Source organism: Carex rostrata, chromosome 28, assembly GCF_964058835.1.
Source record: "Carex rostrata chromosome 28, lpCarRost1.2, whole genome shotgun sequence".
NCBI lineage: Eukaryota > Viridiplantae > Streptophyta > Magnoliopsida > Poales > Cyperaceae > Carex > Carex rostrata.
Window position 1 is genome coordinate 1,489,460 of NC_135945.1, and position 13,987 is coordinate 1,503,446.

A 13,987-nucleotide genomic window follows, 5' to 3' on the forward strand; every position below is an offset into this window, starting at 1 on the left:
GCTACACGGTCAAGTGGTCAAAGAAACAAACATTTTATTATAAGTTATTTTACATATTCAATTTTTATTATTTCTTTGACCACTTGACCGTGCAGTAAATAAACTCGAAACTTTCAAAATTTTGCATGTATATGCATCACTTATGAAGTACATGGATTTCAACGGTTTGAATTCGGTATTTAACGTCGATCCGACATACTTTTGAAGTTATGCTCACCAAACTTTCTTGGTGAGCATCTCACACCCTAGCTTTACTCAAATAATAAAGAAAGAAAAAGAATAAACCCCTCCAGTCCTCCAAAAAAAATGACGGGGGTAGAGAGAGAGCTCTGAGTCCACTACTGCATACAGAAAAGCTAATCTGCTTACTACACGCAGAGAGAACCTTGGCAAGATTTTTTCAAAAGAGAGAGAGAGAAGAGAGGAGCGATGGGTGCGGAGTTCATTTTTTCTGTAATTTCAACCTTGAGCGGCCTGCTAAGCTCCCTTCGGAGCTCAGGAGCCACCTCGACTGAAGGAGAAGAGAAGGAAGGTGTTAAAAGGGATCTAGATCGGTTGGAAAGGCTGCTCAAGAGGATTCAGGCCACGCTTTACGATGCTGGGGAGAAAGAGATCCGGGACGGATCTGTGAAACTTTGGCTCAAAGAGATCAAAACTGTTGCCTACGAAGTGGAGGATATCCTTGATGAGTGTCAGTACGAGTTATTGCGTCGCCAGAGTGAGGAATCAGAAGAGGCAACATCTTCTTCATCAGCAGATGGTAGAAGGATGAAAAAGATGAAGCGCTCAGAGGGTGTTATTTCAGGTAAAATGGCTGAAAAAATTAAGGGTGTTATAGATCGGTTTGATGAAATCTCAACAGATAGGGATGCCCTGTCTTTGAGAGAGGATGATGGAGAAAGGCGGGATTGTGTTTGGACAGGCTTGCCGCCGACAAGCCACATGGTGAATGAGACATCTGTCTTTGGTCGGGATGAAGATAAGAGGCGGATCTTAGATTTTGTATTGTTGGGGAATAGAGAGAAAACAAATCACATTTCAGTTATTTCAATTGTTGGGATGGGGGGTGTCGGCAAGACAACACTTGCCCAACTAGTTTATAATGATCCCCTGATTAGTTTTAATTTTGATATGACTGCATGGGTATATGTCTCTCCTCAATTTGATGTCACAAGGATATCAAAAGAGGTCCTTGAGTCTATCTCCGAGAAGGTGTATAGTGGCTTAACGGGAATAAGTACAATTCAGTGCCCTCTTGTAAAAAAGATTAAAGGAAAGAAACTGTTTTTAGTGCTTGATGATGTCTGGAATGAGTTACCCAGTAAATGGGAACAATTTGTAGAACCACTTCGAGTCGCTGAGTCAGTTAGAATTGTAGTAACCACAAGAAGCAAAGCTGTAGCTCAGATTGTTCAAAACACATGTATATATGATCTGAGTTGCTTGCCACAAGATCAGTGTAAATTGTTGTTTGAGCACTATGCATTTGGGGGTCAAATAATAGATGGTTACTTGAGGCTTGGGGAGATTGGTGCACAAATCATAAAAAAATGTGCTGGTCTCCCGCTAGCAATCAAGTCTATCAGTAGATCTCTATCTGGCAACATGCATGAATCTAGCTGGAGAGATGTCTTGGAGTCCGAATTGTGGGAAACTGATGGTAAAGATGAGATATTCCCTGCTCTCAAGGTAAGCTATTACCGTTTGCCTCCAGAATTGAAACCTTGCCTTTTGTTCTGCTCTTTATTTCCAAAAGGTCACCAATTCCTTAGAGATGAATTAATCTATATGTGGATTGCGCATGGTTATATTCAATCTAAAGGTAGAAAAAGTGAAGAAAGCATTGGGGTTGAATATATCAATGAGTTGGATAGGAGGTCTTTCTTGATGCTAGATAAAAAAGGGCAGCGAGAAATCTCTGTCTTGCATGATTTAATTCATGATTTAGCAAGATATATTTCAATGGGTGAATTTTGTACCATCACAAGAGAGAGTATAAATGGTGTTGTTTCCAGTGAAGTGCATCATGTGTATACAGAGAATTGTAGTACAATCGGCAGGTTAAGTGATAGTTATTTATTGGTTAGAACATTAGTTGACAGATCTTGCTGCGGCTATTCTGATTTAGTTTGCAATTTTCATATGAATATGATGAGACAATGTACTGCAAACCTCCGGGTGTTGCAACAGGTAGGTGTCCATGCACATTGCTTGGAGCATATGGCCAATCTAAAGCACCTCCGCTACATTGTGCTCTGGGGTAGTAACCTTGAGAGGCTGCCTAAATCAACAACACTGCTCTTTAACCTAATTGCATTAACGATAGGATATCTTCAGCATTTAAAAGAATTGCCAGTCGACATTGGAAAATTGATCAACCTAAGGTTTCTTCAAATTTGTAATGTTGGGATTAAAGAGTTACCTGAATCACTTGGCCAACTTTCTAACCTACAAATGTTGTACTTGTGCTCGTGCGATCAAATAAAAGAATTGCCAATTTGCATTAGTAACCTGACCAATCTAACGAAACTGCATATTTCAAATTCCAAAATTACACAATTACCTGAATCATTTTGCATGCTTCACAAATTGCAAACACTAGTCTTGGAATGGTGCTGTAACATCATGCAATTACCTGATGAGATTGGGAATCTCGTTAATCTTCAGTGCATATATGTCCTTGGTGGTTGCATTAGAAGTTTGCCAAAATCAATAAACCAGCTTTGCTACCTGGACATCCTTGAGTTGCACTCCTTTGTCTCTATTGTTGGGTTCTTATGCAGCCTCGAAGGCATTTTAAACAGAAGGTCACTAAATATCTCAATTGAAAGTAACTTATTAGAAAATCGGATATACAAGCATTCTAAAATTGAGAACCCCAATATATACAAATACAGGAAATCTGAAAGCTTACTAGAGTGTCTGAAGCCACTCAATGACCTAGTGGAGTTGAAAGTAAATGGAATTGAAGGAATTGGATATCCAAAGTGGATTGGGATTGATTACAATAGTGGGGTAGCCATTTTCATGCAATGTCATCTTAATAGTGGCAAGTTATTTAGGGATCTTGGGGAGTTGCCGTCACTCAAGTCACTAGTTCTAGAGGAGCTAGAGTTCAAACACATGATTGAGTGGAACATTTTAGTTGGAGAACAACATTGGGGTTGTACAGTATTGCGGAGTCCAAATCTGAGTTCAGTCCCCAAGTTTGATTCTCTTGGAAGGCTAGAAATAATCAAATGTTCATTGTTAAAGCTTGATCTCAGCATGTTGCATTTGCCACTACTTGAGAGTCTTCACATTGAAGAATGCAACCAGCTCAATTCACTACAGGGATTGCAAAGCCTGTTTTCTCTCCGAGCTCTATATGTGGTGCGATGCCCTCAGCTCAAGGAATTCCCTTATCCAAGGATACTAAATCTGCCTCTCTCCATAGAAATTGTTGATTGCCCTTCCCTGAAAAGCTGGTGTCAATGTGAGCAATTGAACTATATAGAGGTAATTAATTATTGTACTCAGCATGACTTTCTTAAATTTGAATCGACAATGTTCTCAAAGGAAAACGTTTTTTTTTCTTTGTATAATTAAAAAGTTCTTATCTTGTCTTATGTTCTCTCAACTTACCAGGATTTCTCTTGCAAAATGCTAGTGACCTCTGGGATTAAGAATATAATGCAGAAAACGGATCAGGAGTTCTTGCTTAAAGATCTTCTGATAGAATACTGTATAAAAAAAAGTCTGGAGTTCCATAATGGCCTATATAATCTTGTAAAACTAGAGATAAAGAGTTGCTGGAAGCTAGAAACCCTCAAGAGGCTAGGTGTACTCAGGTGGCTTAGAATATTAGTTTTATGGGATTGCCCATTGCTCAAACTAATAGAAGTACCACCATTTCTCATGTCATTGGTTGTTCATGGTTGCCATAACATGCTTTCTCTGGATCTACTACGACTAGAAAATCCATCATTCTTAACAGAGCTGGAGGTTACGAACTGTAAGCATCTAATGCGCATTGAAGGCCTCCAGAATCTGAACAAATTAGAGACCTTGGCAATTATCCAATGCCCCCAACTTCTACTCGAGTTGTTGTTCACTGTGCCTGACTGTGTGGTTATTTCTGGATGCCCTAGGCTAAAGGCTTGGTGTGAAAGGAATTCTATCGAACCTCTTGGTAATAAACATTGAAGACACTCCTTCTCTTCTTTGAACAAATTAACAATTACAATTGGGTGCCATCCGCATGTTTCAATGATAAATTTATAAATTTCTCACCGTGGTTCTTTTGAAATTATGCAGATGATGAATTGGAGTAAGCTACCCAGCCTGGAGATTGTCTGGCACCTCATCTGTTCCCTTGTCCAGATTTTATTCCTTAACATTCATACGTGTATGTATCTTCTAACTTGCTTAACTATTGCCTATATCCTTTCCTCTTAATAAATAATGCAATTTACAAATATGAATGAACAAAGAAACAAGCTAACAAACAAATAAATAAAAAATTCAAAGTGAACTAATCTTATTCTTTCTTCATGATGAGTTGGGAATAGTTGAACACATTTGGGAGCAGTTGATGGCTACATATCATTATGCTGTAAATTAACTTCAACAATTAATTTGGATGGAATCTCATAACCGCTTGTTATATGTCTCTGCACATTCAAGGTGAGGGAAACAATTGCAAGTATTTTTTTTTTTCAAAAAGTGGTCACCCACCGATTTCATTAGAAACCATAATATTGTTTGCTTCCAATCTCCAAACAATTGGAGAAGGAAACTCATACAGTTTGTACCAAGAAAAAACAAATAAAAAAAATCCAAAAAGGCTGGTCCACAGAAACAACCCTAGGCTAATAAACGTCCAAAGAATAAAACTGAAACAATTGCAAGTATTGTTATTGAATTATTTGATTTAACATATGTTTCTTGTATTGAGTGTGAATTTAAGTGCTTGGTTATACATAATTAAGTCGGGGCTTAATTTTTTTTAAACTTGATTACTTTGGAAACTTGAAAAATTCATATAGGATTGGTTGGTTCACTTCTACAATTAATGCTTTGCGCATCCATGCAGAGCAAGAACCCAATCTCTTCCAGATGTCTGCTGGAGTGTTTTCAATTTCTGTGATCATCTCTAGTCATCTTGTCTTCTTCCTTGAAATGCAAGAAAAATAACCCCAAGGTTACTTATGCCAATGTTAATTTCCATTACATTGCATAGCATCGTTGGTTCTTTCAATAAAATCAGTACTCTATTTCTTTGTGATTTTGATTTTTTTTTTTTTTTTTTTGCTAGAATGGTGGATTACACACCATCATGGAAATGTTGTGAGTTGGTTATCTTTCTTTTCTTTTATTTTTTTTTTAAATAATTTTTGCTTACATATTCGAGCACCACAGTTTTGTAGGCTATTCTACTAGACCCCAAAATGGATACTTCTACCAAAACCAGAACTGTCTTGGTTATTTATGTAAAGCAGTTTAGTTTTCGTTAGTATAATTTTCCTTAAAAAGAAATAAAATTCATAGTTTGAATTTCTACTGATTCAAAATTTAGTTTCTAGACAAAATGACTCTAGTTTGGAATTTTAATTATAAGCACGACAGATTGTGTAGACCACAGGTCATTTAATCAAAAGTACAACTACTGTGATAAATTAATCAAACTGCAACTACATTGAAGTTCAATTCTGACTTTTAGTCGACTCATGCAATTGTGAACAATTGTTGTATGGCCTACCTCCTGTCTGGTGTCTATACTCCCATTCGAGTATCTCCTTCCTTCCCAATCAGTGTCAAGAGCAATTTTAAAAGGTAATTTTTGTCTCAACGCACATATTTTATCCTCTGATTACTTGTTGAAACATCATATGGGAGATGATCAATATGCAGCTTTTTTTTTTAAAACATGAAATAGCTAGCCAAGCACCTTATTCTCTGAAGGTTCTGTTTGGCAAAAATGGCGGAATAGAAGAAAGTAAGAAAAAGATAGAATTTGAAATAGATTTCTATTTTACACTATTCCAAACATGTTGGGTTGAAAGTGGGAGAACGGACTAAGGAAAGTGTGAAAGAGTGTCAATACATTAATAAATTCTATCTCTTGAAAAAGGTAAATTACTCTTTTTTGTTTACAAAAAAAGGAACCAATTCCTCTATTCTAATATTCTAATGAAATAGAAAATTAGTTCACAGAGAAATAGAAGCTTTAAAAAAAAAAAAAAAAAATTAGAGGAGAGATCTACTTGTAAAAAACAAAAATTTTAACTCAATTCCACTCATTTTTTCTTGTTCGGTCAGAATAGAGCCTCTATTCTAATTTATTCCTCTTTTCCTCTTTTCCTCTCTAGACGAAGAGTAACAACAATAAGCAAGGCTCATGCCATATATGATAAAATTTATTTTGACTGTTTTACTCCCCACGGGAGCAAAGGGAAATTAATTTAGTTAGAAGATACTCTGTAAAACAAATCCATTCCTCTCCATCCGACAAAATTGTGGTCAAACTCAACTCATGAGGTGAATAAACCACGCTCAACCCTTTGCTTAAACGATAACAAACACATCTATATGCTTAGATCAGTATGACGTATCTTTCAACTAATATAGAACAAAACAACCACGTTAATCCATTCATATTCACAATTTCAGCCAAAAAAATCGGCACCATCCTCCACATAATCATTTCTAATGCCGCCAGACTGTGCCATGAGAATCTGATAAACCTGCTTGGAACAAACCTCACTGAGCCTTCTCTCTCCATTACCCAAAATCCCTTCCATCCCCAGGTCCTTTATTAGAAACCCTTTCTCATGAACATGTTATCATATCAACTAAATTTAGCAGTCACAAATTATCGCACAAACTGAAGCCAGAAAAATGTGACAGCAAATTAAGGAATCATATTTGAGAATAAATAAACCCGCAACATAAGAATTTTTATCTGTAAAACAACCCATGCTCAAAACAACCCAAAATGACACCATACACAGCTGAAATTTTCTGACATTATCTACCAGAATCCATAAAACTTAAATTTTCGACAAGTGAAATGGCCTGAAGTCCTGAACATTACCTGTCTGTAGGATATAGAGAGTGAAACAGCCGAAACACGATCTGAATACAACCTAATCCCACAGCAAAATAAATACAAACCCACAATACCTGAACCTGATTTCAGCCAGAGGTTCAGGTTTCCCTTGTTTGCCTAATCCCAATCCCACAATGCAAACCCACAATGGCTGTGAACCTAATTAATCCCTTGTTTCACAACCTGACCCAACCCCACCCCACCTGACAAGCCATTGTTTGCCACCTCGTGTCATTTGGAACATTGCATGATTATGTCTCAAATTTCATAACCAATAAAACTGAAAGCACCAAATAGAGGTACCACTTTGCAACAAGAAGCTACCATATTGCAATTGGAAGCATTTGTTTAAAGACATAGGCATAACTTACCGAGTATTTTTCTTAATCAGATTTTTTTTTAACAACATTCTTACAAATGAACAAACCATCCGCATTCACAGACAGCCATGTCAATTTCTTCCTACATTAGTGCAAAAGAAAAAAATGTGCGAATTTTTAACCAAAAAAAAATAAGTCAGAAAAACCAAAATCTAGCAATTTTCTATTTCTTGTACCCAAAAACTATCATGAGGACCAATTTAGTGCCCTGATTAAGCCCTTATTAGCTGCTGATAGTTTATTGAAGCCAAATTACGTAAAAGGATAAATTTATAGACCAAATAACCAAAGAAAAGAGAAGTATAAGAACACTGCAATACAAGAAAAATCATGATTCCCTGTTTATAATAAAGTAAATACTATGAAAAGTAATTCCCTGTTTGTAATAAAGTAAATACCATGAAAAGTATCTTTACAAAAGAGAATCTTTTTTTTTTGTACTCACTAAACAATGTACTTCAAGAGATGACCAAGCTTGCCTTGCTTTTTAATTACCATGACAGTCATCAGACGGACTGAGGCTGATACTTCTACTGGAACTTTCATATTTAGTATTGCTTTGACCAGATAACTAAGAATCACAGTTTTTATCTAGATCTGATAGAATTTCTATTTCAGGAGAAGATGCAACAGGGTCTTTGTCAATTCCCCACAACTTACTCTATCTGATTCATCATCACTTTCTACAAGTATCATTCCACATATCCCTATATAAATATACAAAATGGCTGATTTAGATCACTTCATGTATTTTATTCATGGTAATTTCATTAACAAGACACAAAAGAAGATTTCTTTGGCATATTACACCAAAGGTTTACCCCAATTGCAAATTGCACGAACATTTCTAGTTTGGCAACAAGTATAATAAAAATGTTCTAATTATTTGGAAATTAAATATCATACAAAGATTAAATCATGCAAAAACTGATTATACTACCTCTCTATTTTTCAAATTATCTGAATCAGAACACTTTACCAGTTAATATAATAACAAAACCTAAAAACAAAGAAGCACTTTCCACTATTAGACTGCCATTTGAGTATCCCAAGAAGCAGAAGCGCTACTGTTACCTACCAGCGAACTTACCAGAAGAGGCACGGGGCTTGGGGCGAGTGAGAGAAGAAGGCAAAATGGACATCCGGGCTGAATCCAAGAGGAGATAATGCGACGAGAGGCGACGAGGTAGTTTTGGTGGGCCCGGGCTTGGTCGGAGTGGGATCGTCGTCGTCTAGAAGGCGGCGCAGCGCTTGTGACTGATGGGGGTTTGGGTCGAAAGGAATCATCGCAGAAATCTCAACTTTTGCGTGACCGACGTGTCCGGTGCCTATTTGGGGGTGATGTAGGGGTCGTGTGCTTTGAGATTCGTGCATAACGTATTTAAACGGTTGGGATTTTCTATAAAGTCACGCAAAGTTTGAGATATCTCAGAGGATACGAATTCGTCGAAGTCTCAATATTTTTGCTTTTTGAATTAGTTTGAGATATCTCAGAGGATACGAATTCGTCGAAGTCTCAATATTTTTTTTTTTTTTTTTTTAGAGATGAAATTTGAATTGATTTTTTGTTTTGATTTCAGGAGAGGAGCCGAGGAGTGCGTGGCTGACGTGTACGGTACCTATTCGGGGATAGGCCAGTATTATTTGTGCTTTCAGATTCGTGCAGAACTAATTTGAACTGTTGATATTGTCCGAAAAACACTCAAGTTTGAGATATCCCAGTCCCCAGTAGGGGTGGCAACGAACCGAACCGAACCGAACTTACTCTAGGTTTGAGTTTGGTTTAAATTAATTTCGAACCGAACCTGGTTTGATTCGTTTCGAATCGAACTCATTTCGAACCGAACCCATTTCGAACTACACATTTTTCGAATCGAACCCGAATCGAATCATGAACTAAATTATTTTTTAGCAGTCCTAGTTATACCGGTAGTTTATACATTAATTTTTTCTCGCGGGACAATTCACATGGCTTCCTTTTACCGGTATGAACTATGAAATGAGTGTTTTTAAGTTGAAAAATTGTTCATAAAAAAATACATCAGAGACGGCTTTCCTGGTATGAACTATGAGAGACGACCGAAGAGAGAGGAAAGACAGTCATCTAGGCCGGAGAGAGGAGTGACAGCCGGAGAGACAGCCAATCGCCGAGAGCGTCGGCTAGATTTTAGAGCTAGAGGGAGAGTGAGTTAGGGAGAGGTGGAGAGAGAACTAGGTTTGAGATTTGAGAGCGAGGGAGTGTCGGCTAAGTTAAATTATGACTCTCTATCTTGGATTTTAATTTCATCAGGTAAATGGACGGCCGATGTTATTATGAGATTCGAACCATAAAAATGATCGAACCCATTTCGATCGAACCATGTTAGGTTTGGGTTTGGTTTGAATTAATTCCGAACCGAACCTGGTTTGGTTCGTTTCAATTCGAACCCATTTTGAATCGAATTAAACTCGAATCAAACCCGAATCAAACCCGAATCGAATCACGAACCTCGAATTTTTTTGCCAGCCCTAGTCCCCAGAGGAAGAATTTATAGTGTAACCCCGTAAACTTTTAAAATAGCCAAAACATTTTAAATAGAAATCTTGTAACCATTCCAAATTTATTGGATTATGTTTAAGGTGAACTAATTTATTGGCTTATATTAACTAATTAATTATTGGATCAAAGCATGTGAGGCATTGGTGGACTCACTGACACTGTAAAACCTTTGACCTCACAAAATCATCAATTAGTTACTCTTTCCTATATAAAAAAAAAAAAAAAACGGAAGAATTAATGAAAAATAACTTAAGCGAGGACAATAAAGCAATTAAAAAGAGAAATTTTATTTTCACTGTAATAATTAAGATCATATAACTGATGTCCTTGATCAGAAATCGATCCAAAATGCATCATACAATGCCGGTACAATAAATTAAATATCACCACAATTACATATGGATGTGTATTAATTAATTATACTCTTAGCTACTTAATTATGATCATAAAATCATATAAATTAATTTGCTCCATGAGGGCAGTAGGAGATAAATTATTCCAAGATCTCAAATGCACCATTGATGAAGTCATAGTGGGCACCTAGCAGCTTGAGGGTACCCTTCTCCACTCCTTCCATTACAAATGGGTACGTCTTCAGGTTCTCAAGTGATACCTTCACTGATTCCTGCAATATTTTAATATTTTTACTTTTAGTGTGATTATTATTGTTATCATCATCATCATCATCAAATAACATATGTTTTTCTTGATATATATAGAGATTTTTTTTTTCAAATTACGATCGTAATTACACATTCAAATAGTACATGCTGTAATCAATTTTAAATTATCACTTATCATGGATGCTGTGCAATCAAATAAATTCAAATTAATACTTTAGCACATGCAAATCACAAATGCACATCATTTATGTATTTACTATATTTCTTTTTAACGGGATTGGAGTAACCATTTAATAAAAAAAAAAGGAAATGGAAATATGGGAGAAAAATAGAGCACTACAAATTATTAACCTTTTCACAAAGGGTGCATTGCTCGTCAAAGGACTGGGAACCGTGTTCAGCTTGAACCTTTTTTTTAGCTGGGAGGCCTATCTTCACCCAATCCTCAATAAACTCACTGTTTATTTTTTACAAAAACAACATGAAGCAAGAGAATTCTGTCAAACTTAAAATACAAATGGGTATAGAAGTACTATAATAGTACATTACATAATATACTCATGCATATATATACATTCTGTTAAGCTTAAGAATCTGGCACAGAATGGGTGGATCCGGCCCACGTATATATTTCAATTGATCCAATCCAACCATAAACAATGGCACAATGAAAGCATATATATATATATATATATATATATATAGGGGTCTGTCTAAATTGTTGCTGGCAGCATTTCGGCAGAGGTGCTGCCGGGGCTATATTTAGCCGTGTGATGTCCAAACAACAAATCCAAACCGTTAGATGTTTAATCTATATTATAATCTACTTGGAGACCAAATTTTACATTTTTTGGAATTTTTTTACTATATATTAAGCTGGTTTGAAAACCGCTGATTTCAGTAAATTTCTGCAGCATTGAAATCAGCGGTTTTTCAAACCAGCTTAATATATAGTAAAAAAATTTCAAAAAATGTAAAATTTGGTCTCCAAGTAGATTATAATATAGATTAAACATCTAACGGTTTAGATTTGTCGTTTGAACATCAAAAAATAGAAAAAACAGTGGCAGCACCGCCGGCAGAAATGCTGCCGGCAGCAAATTAGCCACAGCCTATATATAGTACGGCTAACGCGCAGTTTAATGCACTATTTTGTTCATTTTTTGACCACTTGATTTGATAGTAAATAAATTCAAAACTTAATTTTTTTAATATGGAAACGAAGCTCTCGTTAAGAAGATTGGTTTGAACGGTTCGGATTTTTCATTTGAACCCAATTCGATAGATTTTAGAGACCGGAAGCATATTGTTGATATACTAGTGGAAGCACGTTAGCCGATATATATTGTGAAAATAACAATATTTATGTAATTTGATTGGAGACTTACGTGCTGTTGTTTCCATCAAATTTGAAGGTCATGAGCCCCTTAATTCCACCACACTTGCTATGTCCAACAACCACTATGTTCTCCACCTAAACAATTCAATAGTGTTTAGCTAGAAACCTTCATACTAAAATTAGCTTTAATTTGCCAATTCAATATATATATGAGTTGTTCCCACCGATACTTGCATGATAGTTATGTTACATTTACACCCCATAACAATGAATATTATTTATTTGCTTTACCCATTGAAAAATCTAACTAAACTTGGACCATCTAGAAGTTCTATCTTATCTCTTTACCAGTCTGATTCTAGTGAAGCACTCATTAAGTTATCATGTCAAATTATTTTCAAAGCGAAAACCTAGCTTTTTCCTTATTCCATCTGGTTAATTGATTACTGCCTAGCCCCTAATTGATGGTCTTACCTTGAGGTGCAGAACAGCATACTCAATCGCCGCCCCTTGATCGGTATATTTAGTCTACATACATACGCAGAAGGGATATGTTAAATCAGTAAAAATAATATCAAATCACTAATTAATTGGAATTTGTTGAAATGAAACCATCCATAATTTCTCCAACTTTTAAAAAATTACCTTGTCAAAGGGAGGGACCATATTGGCAATGTTGCGTGCCATGAAGGCCTCACCGGGCTGGAACCCAAGTGTGATCGAGGGACAAACACGTGAGTCACAACAGGCAAACAACATAAACTGTGATACAAAAACCAGATAAATTGCACCATTATTATATATTATTCTTTTGGATAAGCGAGACATAAATGTATAGAATAATTATTTCAATCCCCACACTCCAGTACCCGCATTGTACCCCCATCTCTTAAACTGATTTTAACTTCCCATAAACTAACTTAACTAACTAGTTTAATTAAATTTATTCACAACACTGTGATTTTCCAAGTTTAATTAAATTCATGGGTATAAATACTTGGAAGATAATAAATTAATACTTGCAAATTAAGATATTAATACTTGTATGTCTAACTTGATATAACTATATAAAGAGACCACTCAAACTACATGGGAGAAGAATCATACACGTTTTTAGAGGTGGGTTTTTTTGTTTTTTTTTTTCAATATCTTTCACATTTCTCACGTTCTATGAGGAATTTTGCGAATCTAAAACCATGAACGTATTCTACGCAATTTTATCTTTCAAATGAGATCCATAATGACGTACTTTCGAATTCATCGTCACACAAGTATTTATACCTCATCGTGCAAGTATTTATACATATACTTGTAAGTATTTTATCTCTAATCGTGGACCCCGCATCTCCGCATCACATTTCCCTAATCGTCCCTGCGTCAACCTTTTTCTAACAAAAATAGTTAACCACATAGGTATAAATACTTCCGTCCATAGGTATAAATACTTGTAATACTTAATATTAATACTTTTAAATGTCAGCAGTGTCACATGTGAAAATACTAGGTATAAATACTTAAATAACGAGGTATAAATACTTGTGGGATGACGAGTTCGAAAGTATGTTATCATGGATCTCATTTGAAAGATAAAATTGCGTAGAAGACGTTCGTAATTTTAGATTTGCAAAATTCCTTATAAATCATGAGAAATATGGATGAGATTGAACAAATAAAATTGGGGAGATAATGGAGGGATGAGAGTGCGGGTACTCATATCACATCCCAAATGTATATTAGTGTCATGTTTTCTTTCCTATTTTCCATTGAGAAAAATATGGTAAGTTATAAGTCCCGCACACGTATTATATTTGCAAAATAAAGAAACAGTTACGACAGACCTTGGGCTGCAAGAAATGAGATGCAAGTGAAACAATGGCAGTTATATATTCTTTGCTCAAAACAAGACCAAATTCAAGCCAAAATCAGTATATATCGCAATTAAAGCAAATTATGCGAATTGCAAAAGATATGTTTTATTTTATGTAACAGGTTAGCCTCATGCTTGGTCTTTTTGGG

At 35.9% G+C, this 13,987-nt stretch overlaps 2 protein-coding genes and 1 long non-coding RNA gene across 6 annotated transcripts in view; 1 reads left to right on the plus strand and 2 right to left on the minus strand.

Annotated features, from left to right (window-relative positions):
* Positions 1 to 300: 300 nt before the first annotated feature.
* On the plus strand, positions 301 to 5,472 carry LOC144545876 (uncharacterized). Of its 3 annotated transcripts, XM_078294443.1 has the most exons (6): positions 301 to 3,498; positions 3,628 to 4,171; positions 4,297 to 4,387; positions 4,551 to 4,665; positions 5,075 to 5,182; positions 5,297 to 5,472. In XM_078294443.1, the coding sequence occupies exons 1-3, from the start codon at positions 430 to 432 to the stop codon at positions 4,311 to 4,313; spliced, it is 3,630 nt and encodes a 1,209-aa protein (XP_078150569.1). In that variant the 5' UTR covers positions 301 to 429; the 3' UTR covers positions 4,314 to 4,387; positions 4,551 to 4,665; positions 5,075 to 5,182; positions 5,297 to 5,472. The 3 variants fall into 3 exon arrangements, with proteins under 3 accessions (XP_078150569.1, XP_078150570.1, XP_078150567.1); XM_078294444.1 differs by lacking the exon at positions 5,297 to 5,472 and having other exon boundaries at positions 4,297 to 4,391; positions 5,075 to 5,278; XM_078294441.1 differs by lacking the exon at positions 5,297 to 5,472 and having other exon boundaries at positions 5,075 to 5,278.
* A 1,102-nt stretch (positions 5,473 to 6,574) lies between these two features.
* Positions 6,575 to 9,346, minus strand: LOC144545885 (uncharacterized). Of its 2 annotated transcripts, XR_013508615.1 has the most exons (3): positions 8,561 to 8,990; positions 7,462 to 8,177; positions 6,575 to 6,865 (listed from the first exon to the last, which is right to left on the minus strand). It is a non-coding gene; the product is annotated as an uncharacterized LOC144545885 (long non-coding RNA). The 2 variants fall into 2 exon arrangements; XR_013508614.1 differs by lacking the exon at positions 6,575 to 6,865 and having other exon boundaries at positions 6,883 to 8,177; positions 8,561 to 9,346.
* Positions 9,347 to 10,500: 1,154 nt separating this feature from the next.
* LOC144545884 (uncharacterized) overlaps positions 10,501 to 13,987 on the minus strand; it is a 60,978-nt gene continuing 57,491 nt past the window's right edge. Inside the window, exons 12-16 of the mRNA XM_078294459.1 lie at positions 12,617 to 12,733; positions 12,446 to 12,499; positions 12,021 to 12,106; positions 10,984 to 11,089; positions 10,501 to 10,634 (exon numbers count right to left, since the gene is read on the minus strand). Coding sequence (XP_078150585.1) covers positions 10,503 to 10,634; positions 10,984 to 11,089; positions 12,021 to 12,106; positions 12,446 to 12,499; positions 12,617 to 12,733 — 495 coding nt within the window. The 3' untranslated portion in view covers positions 10,501 to 10,502. The remainder of the gene's footprint in view (positions 10,635 to 10,983; positions 11,090 to 12,020; positions 12,107 to 12,445; positions 12,500 to 12,616; positions 12,734 to 13,987) is intronic.